This window comes from Palaemon carinicauda, chromosome 2 (assembly GCF_036898095.1).
Source record: "Palaemon carinicauda isolate YSFRI2023 chromosome 2, ASM3689809v2, whole genome shotgun sequence".
Classification (NCBI taxonomy): Eukaryota; Metazoa; Arthropoda; class Malacostraca; order Decapoda; family Palaemonidae; genus Palaemon; species Palaemon carinicauda.
The window spans coordinates 36,111,603-36,121,602 of NC_090726.1; the positions used below are offsets into that span (position 1 = coordinate 36,111,603).

At 34.7% G+C, this 10,000-nt stretch overlaps 1 protein-coding gene across 1 annotated transcript in view; it reads left to right on the plus strand.

Moving 5' to 3' along the window:
• Positions 1-10,000, plus strand: part of LOC137616058 (apoptosis-stimulating of p53 protein 2-like) — a 55,773-nt gene that overhangs the window by 8,155 nt on the left and 37,618 nt on the right. The window contains 2 exon segments of the mRNA XM_068345739.1: positions 9,713-9,776; positions 9,779-9,951. Of these exon segments, the coding sequence (XP_068201840.1) occupies positions 9,713-9,776; positions 9,779-9,951 (237 nt within the window).

Genomic DNA, 10,000 nt, shown 5'->3' on the forward strand with positions numbered 1-10,000 from the left:
CTTGTGTCCCATTGTCGTCACCTGCGTTGTCTACGTGACAGTACTATCAGAGATTGGGAGAAGAGAGGGATAAAATAGGATCTTATTTTTATTAAATAAAAATAGAAATTGAGGGCTCCTAGGTAACGTGAACATAGGCCACCTTTGTGTTTGTGTGTATATATATGTATGTATATATATATATATATATATATATAATTATGTATATATATATATATATATATGTATGTATATATGTATATAATTATGTATATATATATATATATATATATTATATTTATCTATATATATATATATATATATATACAGTATATATATATCATATTCATCTATATATATTATATATATATTTTATATTTATATATATGTGTGTGTGTACACACACACACACACACACATATATATATATATATATATGTATATATATATATATATATATGTGCAATAATCAAGGCATTGCACAAATATTTTCTTTAGGTTTGTCATTGATTTCTTGTGCAAACAGTTCCTAAGATAATAAAAAAATGCTTACAACATAACTATGCATTGCTCTATCCAAACATTTTGTATTCACCAAAAAGCATATATTGCTATAACGGATTTTTGTATATGATGAAGCATTTGCTACCCTTAGCAAGCGACTCCATATATAAGAAATCATTAACTGCTTTCTTCAAATAGTGTCTTGTGTAATAAAGTATATTCAAGCGCTTTCTATTTTAACAGATTCGTGGCGATATGACAAAATCACGTTCTCCAAGGTTATACTTACGATATCTCTCATTATTATTATTATTATTACTATCCAAGCTACAACCCTAATTGGAAAAGCAAGATGCTATAAGCCCAGGGGCTCCAATAGGGAAAAATAGCCCAGTGTGGAAAGGAAATAAGGAAATAAATAACTGAAGAGATTGATTCCCAAAGGTTACTTAGAGCGAATGTTTACCGACAAAGTATCAGATATAGAAAAGCATGTCTGCTAGTGTCTGTTTAGTATTTTTTTCTGCCTCCGAAATGTCTGTTGAGCGAATTGCTTTTTACCTCATGAGTAATAAATGTTTGATTTAGGTTCTCTCTCTCTCTCTCTCTCTCTCTCTCTCTCTCTCTCTCTATCGAGCACCTGAACCCTTGATTTAGCTTTTCTGTCTTATATTGTTTGCTTATTTATATATGGAATCCTCTATTTACTCATTTTTAAAAATCAAATTTATACTACCTCGGATATCATCATCATCACCATCATCTCCTCCTATGCCTATTGACGCAAAGGGCCTCGGTTAGATTTCGCCAGCTGTCTCTATCTTGAGCTTTTAATTCAATACTTCTCCATTCATCATCTCCTACTTCGCACTTCATAGTCCTCAGCCATGTAAGCCTGGGTCTGCCAACTCTTCTAGTGCCTTGTGGAGCCCAGCTGAACGTTTGGTGAACCAATCTCTCTTGGGGAGTGCGAGGAGCATGCCCAAATTTGGTCATAAATTTTTAAATTTATGAGTTGATCACTCCATATTTGGCCCGCATGGTTTACTGCTGATGTCAGTGAGCAGAGTGAGGTCAAGGTCAACCTAATCACAAAGTTTAGAATTTTATGAAAACTTTAACGAAGAATCTATGTGTTTTAACTGGCAACAAGTAACTATAGTCCATTTCTTTTAGCGATGCATATTTGCACCGACTCGCAGCGGTGCCCCTTTTAGCTCGGAAAAGTTTCCGGATCGCTGATTGGTTGGACAAGATAATTCTAACCAATCAGCGATCAGGAAACTTTTCCGAGCTAAAAGGGCACCGCCGCGAGTCGGTGCAAATATGCATCGCTAAAAGAAATGGACTATAGGTTTTGGGAGAGATAGAAAAGTTATGTTTTTGAGAGCGATATTTTGTTGGAGAAAATTTCTTTATTTGGCAGTTTATTTTCCTTTGAATAATATATCGTTCTACAAAAGTTTTTTTTTACAAGTTATTGTAGTTTGGAGTTTATTTTTATGCATTTTTTTTTATATATATTTTACAATGTTAGTAGTGATTATTATCACTGATTTATGACATCTATTACTGCAGTATCCATATAATTATTACAGTTAACTGTTTACGCATGGTCCAATAACAACAACAACAACAGCAACAACAACAACAATAATAATAATAATAATAATAATAATAATAATAATAATAATAATAATAATAATAATAATGATAATAATAATAATAAAAGTAACATTGAGGGATCCGTTTCATCCAAAGGTCCATTGGGCAAGTGAAATATGGGTAGAATCTCCGCAGACTGTTATATGTAATCGTATTTCAAAACCTTTACATTGCTTCGAATAGCGCAAATGTTTATGATTTCAAATTAATGGCACCATTTTAGTAGCATTGGAACCTGGAAATTATCCACTTGTTATTTATCTTTAGAATTCAAGTTATTTCTTTTATAAGAAATGTAATTGAAAGGATTTTACCGAAATAAATTCTATATTTCGAATGAACATGACAGAAGAAAAAAAAATCTTTTGCAATTTGTATTGAAATTCCCAGCGCTTTACGAGGCATAAAATATCCTTTACGCGATGGTGCATCATCGCTTTGCTGAATTATATGCTGAATATTTGGAGGAAATATGTTCTATGGAAATGATTCGGCTATTAGACTTTTTATTCCGTAATTTTATTACTCGATATCCCTTGCAATCGCCTGTAAAATCTAAATCGGTATGAAATGAAAAATTATTTTCGGCTCTGTATCGAACCCAAGGTCTAGCTTATATTACTGTGCCACAAGGAAGGTATATATAAATATATATATATATATATATATGTATGTATATATATATATATATATGTGTGTGTGTGTATATATATATATATATATATATAATCAGGCGTTACTAGTCCACTGCATAACAAAGGCCTCAGACATGTCCCTTCTACTTGCGTCTGTTTAGTGTCTTTCGGTGCTAGTCCACACCCGCAAACTTTCTTAGTTCGTCAATCCATCGTCTTCTTTTCATTCCCCTGGTCCTTTTACGATCTCTAGGGACCCATTATATTATTTTTAATGCCCATCTATTGTCTGCCATTTTTGTTCTATGTCCTGCCCATGTCCATTTCTTTTTCTTACATCTTACTATAATATCCTCTACTTTAGTTTTCTCTCGTATTCATGTTGCCCTTTTTCTGTCTCTTATTCTTATTCCCTTTATTATACTTTCCATAGGTCTTTGAGTATTAATTAGCTTATGATCTCAGGCTTTAGTAAGGCTCCAAGTTTCTGATGCACAAGTTAATAATAGTTAATAATACTTTCTTTTTAGAGAAAGTGGCATTTTACTTCCATGATCTCAATTTTTTTATCAAGTCTCTTCATCTCATGCTTATCCTTCTTTTATTTTCGGTCTCGTGTCCTGTGGAAAACACTGTCTGTCTTACGTACGTATGATCATGTATGTATATATATATATATATATATAGATATATATATATATATATATATATATTGTATATATATATATATATATATATTTTGTATATATATATAGTATATATATATATATATATATATTGTATATACAGTATATATATATATATATATGTGTGTGTGTGTGTGTGTGTATATATTGTATGTATATATATATATATAATATATATATATATATATATATATTGTGTATATGTATATATATATATATATATATACATAATCATTGAATGTTAACAAATACACAACATTACATTGGTAAATGTAGATGCAATAGCAACAGTATTTACTTTCATCAAAACATATATTCTCTTTAAAGGGATTAGAAGCAAGTGGTGTTCCGTTATATAAGCATGATATATACACATGGATTAAGGTTATTGACTCGATACCCTAAGCTGGTGTAATGAGTATTTTCATAATCCACAACGTCCTTGATGCTAAAGCCAATGTTTTATCCGGTAGAAAACATATACCCAACAGATCTTATCTCTCAGGAATATTTTGTTTAGGATACCATACATCACGCAAAAATGTTCACTCTTGTTGCAGTGTGTGTGTGTGTGGTGTGTGTGTGTGTGTGTGTGATTCCATTATTTAGAACCTCGGTGTCTCAGTAGCTCTACTAGATTGCACACGCAGCAGAGAGAGAGAGAGAGAGGGGAGAGAGAGAGAGAGAGAGAGAGAGAGAGAGAGAATTATAGTAGTTGTATAAATGGCAATTTTAAATAATTCGAGAGAGAGAGAGAGAGAGAGAGAGAGAGAGAGAGAGAGAATTATAGTATTTGTATAAATGGCAATTTTAAATAATTAGAGAGAGAGAGAGAGAGAGGAGAGAGAGAGAGAGAGAGATTATTGAGCAACATAATGATTGCACTACTTAAATTTTCAGAGTTATCCCGGAAATGGTCTCTGTTACGGACATATTTTGAAAAGACCTTATTTCTTCTGAATGAAGTCTCATTAATATCTCATTAGACGCGTGGAAAATGGGGCAATACTTTCTTTCGAAATCTTTTTTATAGCGTATTAAACGCAGTTGGTTTCTTTGAGAAATCAGGTAGTGATAATGATGAGTATCGGATCGCTTCAAGTTATTTTTCGTTGGCCGAAAATATTGTGATTGCTCGATTTCATTAAGAGTTTTATGGAGCCGAAATTACCGCGTTGATAGTCTCTATTTTTTTTTTTTTTTTTTTTTTTTTTGATGGTATACGTTTTTACGGAAATTATTACACGTGTTTTTTTTTTCTTCACCTTACCACTAAACTGCGACCCACTACAATCGATTGACTCCCACATAAATATTTTTTTTAGTACAACCAAATTGACTGAACGTTTAATCTATCTTAATTCTCTGGCAGCCACGAGTATATGTCTCTTCCTGTGCCATCTCTCTGAGATCAACCAAATTCTCAAATCGAACATTCCTCCGTATCGTCATCAGTCACGTTTCTCTTGGTCTACCACGTCCTCTCCTACCCAGCAGTTTCCATTCAGGCCCATCCTGGACTAACTCCCCTGTTCAAAATACTGTATGCCCTATCCATCTCCATCTTGATAATCTAACTATATCGTTCAGATTCGTAATATGTTGCTTCCATTTGAAACCCAAAATCCTTCTCAAAGCAAGAAATGGTCTCCGAGTATAATCCCACCTAACTCCAGATTCGGATTATTCTTATAAATGGTTTTACTACGATATAGAGGAGATTACCTGGTCTAGGTCCTCCCATTTTGATGTTAAACTCCGTAGAGTTTAGCCGGACTAATAAACGCTATTGTCCAGTGGATTTTCATAATAATTAACGACATGATTCGCTGTTCCTATCATCAGAGATATATTGGATTTAGAGAACACGCCTTTTCATTCATTTTTTGAGAGAGAGAGAGAGAGAGAGAGACTCATTTTAAGCTCGAGTAAATGAATACTTTTTTCTGGGAATTTATAACCCGGTGGGGTTTTGGAGGGACCAACCTAATGCTATCACCTTCCAACGGTGGAAGTTCGAAGATTGAGTTAGAGACCTCTCCCTGGCCATCCTCCTCCTCCTCCTCATCCTCCCCCCCCCCCTCCTCCTCCTCTCCTCCTCCTCCTCCGTCTGCCATCCCTGCTTTAATAATTCCCTTACAATACGAGGACCTGCTGATACCGCCTTAGCTCTAACATAGCTAAGAAGCTTGCAAAGTTCCCGGTATGTTATTTTCGTCTCTCTCTCTCTCTCTCTCTCTCTCTCTCTCTCATGGGATAGTTCTCGGAAGAAAAACGAAAATGTTTCTGCCACGTTGATCCTTTAGCTTCCAAGCATATTATATATACAGTATATATATATACATACATATATATATATATATATATATGTATGTAAGTATATATATATTTAGTTATATATATATAGATATACATACATATATATATATATATATATGAGAGTATGCTCCCTTACTTGCTCATACTCAAAATCAATTATTATATCACACCATGTATAAAGGAATTCGCATTTTTCATTATCGCACGCGCCAAAAATCAACCCAATATTGCAAAAGATAAAAAAAATGACGACAACGCCCATTTTCTTCCGAAGATTGACCGGTTCCCATTTTCTTTGAAGATCCTGGCATTCACGAGAGGCCCCCCTGAGAGATGGGGGTCGTTCTTCTTGTATGAATGTCTTGTTAGATCAGGACGTGGACGAATGGACGAACAAAGGAAGGATTTTGGAAAAGGGGAGTTGGATGGCAGGAACGCCACCCACTCACTTCTCATGAATTTCCGCTGAGTAAGGGCTCCTCCTTTTCTTTAGGAATGAGACTGGAAAATATTTATTGGAGGGATGTATAAGGAAGTTTATATTGTCATCTGTTCGGGAGGAAGCAGTTGGGAAATGGCTGTTGGGATAGACCCTCTCTCTCTCTCTCTCTCTCTCTCTCTCCCTGATCAAGGAAGCTGTATGACACTGACAATACCATTTTGCCACCAGGGTTCGATTCCCGACCGGCCAGAAGCTGTTGTATTTTAAAAGTTCCCCCTTGGGTCTCTGATCCCGAAGTATAAGAGATAACCCAGAGAATAAGGTATTAAAATATAAATCTTATTTGAATATGAAAAACAGGTCTAAATGTGCAAAATTTATCATATATATATATATATATATATATATATAATTATATATATAATATATATATATATATATATGTGTGTGTGTGTGTGTGTGTGTATGTGCATTACCATAACAAACGAAGACCATAATAATGAATTGTGCTCTCGTGCCAATGAATATGATGAAAAAGTAATATTGATAACAACAACTATTAATACTGCGTTATCTCACACGTACATTTTGAAGAGAGACATCGTGAGATCATCTCGAGTGGGAGATCTCAGCTATGTAAGGGTAGGTCAAGTGGTACTAAGGACAAACGTAAGGAAAATTGTACTTGTTTACGACTATGTTTATGTGTGTACACACATACGCTATATCCAGATTTTTTAAGTGGTCCTTAAAAGTCTTCTTTAGGTAATTGAGTTTAAGAAAGGCTGTGAAATTGATTTTCAGTCCCATGTAACAATTACTTGGTTTCACTCACTTAGAATAATATTCTCATTAAGTTTTTATATGTTGTCTCGTTTATTTTTTTACCTTTATTACTCTTTTATTGGTTTTAATGTATGAGAATTATTCTATATGAAAAAGGTTTCACAAACGAATGGACATTTTTATGATTGACATCCATGAATAAGTTTCAAATAATATGAAAATTTAAAAGCAAAGTAACCTTTAATGTTTCTGTAGCAACGTTCTTAATGTATTGAAACATTTATACGGATTGGTTCGAGATAATTAGAAACAGATTACCAAGGTAATTTGAACTAAATTACTTAATGGCCAGACATTGTGACTAATAACTTGGTCTTGAAGGGAACCAGTGCACCAGTGTGTTCTGGCTGGTACAGTTGGCTTCATAAATTCCGGTACACTTCACGGGAAGGTAAAGAGACGTCAGTGTACCGGAATTAGTGAAGCCAACTGTACAAGTTACTGAGGCTGGAGCCTGGGAGCCCAGAAAGAGCAAGGTTCTATACTTTTTTTTTCTTTTATACAGTAGTTAAATGTAAAAACTATAATAATCAGGTAACAATCGGGTTGTGATGACCTGTTGTTAACGTTCTTGCCTTGTGATTGCCTGACAGTGGTTCGAGCCCTGCTCAAATTCATTAGTTCCTTTGGTTACTATAACCTCACTATTCTTGTAAGCTAAGGATGGGGGAGGGGGGGGGGGGCGTTTGGAAGCCTGTGTGTCTACCTGTTGAATCATAAGCAACCATTGCCTTGCCCTCCCTGGTCCTAGCTTGGATGGAGAGGGGACTTAGGAGCTGATCATAATATGTAGTCTGTCTCTAGGGCATTGTCCTGCTTGCTATTGCAATGTCACTATCCCTTGTCTTTGCCATTCATGGAGGGCCTTTAAACCTTGAATATTATTGTAATAAATTGTACGAAAAGAGAGAGTGCACTGTGCCCGGGGGGGGGGGGGGTCTCAAGGAGCTCGAAGCTCGGGGTCTTGTCATGGGTTAATACCGCAATATTGAGTATCCACGTAGAAATTTTGAGTGAAATTTAGGTATATAAATATATTTCACTTATATTTATATTTTTATTGATATGATTTTATTCTGACTAAAATTTTTAATAAAATCTTATATCTTTTTTTTTTTCCTTTTTTCAAAATAACGTTTACGATGGTTCTAAATGACCTCCCATTTCCAGTGTCCGGCCTTAGGCCTAACATTTATAATTCGGTTCAATCCAATTCAACCCATTCCATTTATTCGTATATGCTTTTACTTTTGAACTCATGGTGTTATGAGTTATATATAAATGATGAGAAAGGTATTGTAAGAAAGATATATAACTGAACATTACGAATGTAATTAGAACATACAAAAATTGACTTTTTACGTTCAAGTTCGTTTGGCCATATTTAAAGGGCAATATCGTAATGAACTTGACGCAGTATAACGAATTGTGAATCGTCTTCCATAGGCAATTACATCGAAGAGAGAGAGAGAGAGAGAGAGAGAGAGAGAGAGAGGATAGAGAGAGAGAGGAGAGAGAGAGAGAGAGAGAGAGAGTGTGTGTGTAATATGATAGGCTTATATTCCTTTTTATGAAATGAGCTCGCACGAAAGTATCTCATATGCACAAAACATATAACGTTTATTGGACAGCTGATAAGGACATCGGAAATTGAGGATGACAGCTTTGGGTCACTACGGAGTTACGAGACAACCCCCCCCCCCCCTTTTTTTGGCCTTTCCGTCTTTCCCCTCCACCTTCAACATACATACGCACACATACACACTCGCACTCCTTCACCCATGGTCTAGCACGAAAGTGTGCACGTGTGTGCACTCATTTTTATTCATGATAATGAGTGAAAAGAGGGAACGATTTCATTAGATTATTATTATTAGTAGTAGTAGTAGTAGTAGTAGTAGTAGTAGTGAATTGTGGGAGATTGTGATTTCCGAATGTGCTGTACCTCTCTAGTTACCCCCTATCACCAGGGCATGACTACTCCCTCTCCCCTCTGCCACTCAGCGTGACAGGAAAGAAATATATTTATATATTTATAGCCGTCCACTTGTTCTTTATTATGTAGGGGAATTATTATTATTATTATTATTATTATATTATTATTATTATTTTAGTGATTATTATTAGTACTATTATTTAAGGGATTATTATTATTATTATTATTATTATTATTATTATTATTATTATTATTTAAGGGATTATTATTATATTATTATTATTATTATTATTTTTATTATTTAAGGGATTATTATTATTATTATTATTATTATTATTTAAGGGATTATTATTATTATTATTATTTAAGGGATTATTATTATCATTATTATTCTTATCATTATTATTATTAGTTAAGGGATTATTATTATTATTATTATTATTATTATTTAAGGGATTATTATTATTATTATTATTATTATTTTATTATTATTTAAGGGATATTATTATTATTATTATTATTATTATTATTATTATTATTGCTGTTGTTGATGCTGTTGTTTATTTACTCATGTCGTTTATGTAGTTGTTGTTATTATTGCTGTAGTCGCTGAGCAACATGTCACTACCATTTTCACCATTGTATTTAATATGTACATCCAATACCAAACCTCCTAACACCTCTCTTCCTCCTTCTGCAGCTGCCTGACGGGTGTGAGCTGACGGTGGGTGAGCTGCGAGACATGGCCAACCGACAGCAGCAGCAGATGAGACGCAGCAGCAGCTCCTGGTGGCCCGGGAGCAGCGGCTCAAGTATCTCAAACAGCAGGAGTCGCGGGCGGCTGCCGTAGCAGCCGAAGCCGACCGTCTGCGCCGCCTACGGGAGAGGGTCGAGGCCCAGGAGGCTAAACTACGGAGGCTGAGAGCACTCAGGGGACAGGTAAGAACAATTGGAGTACTCCGCTGTTCACTGGAAACTCACTTTATAA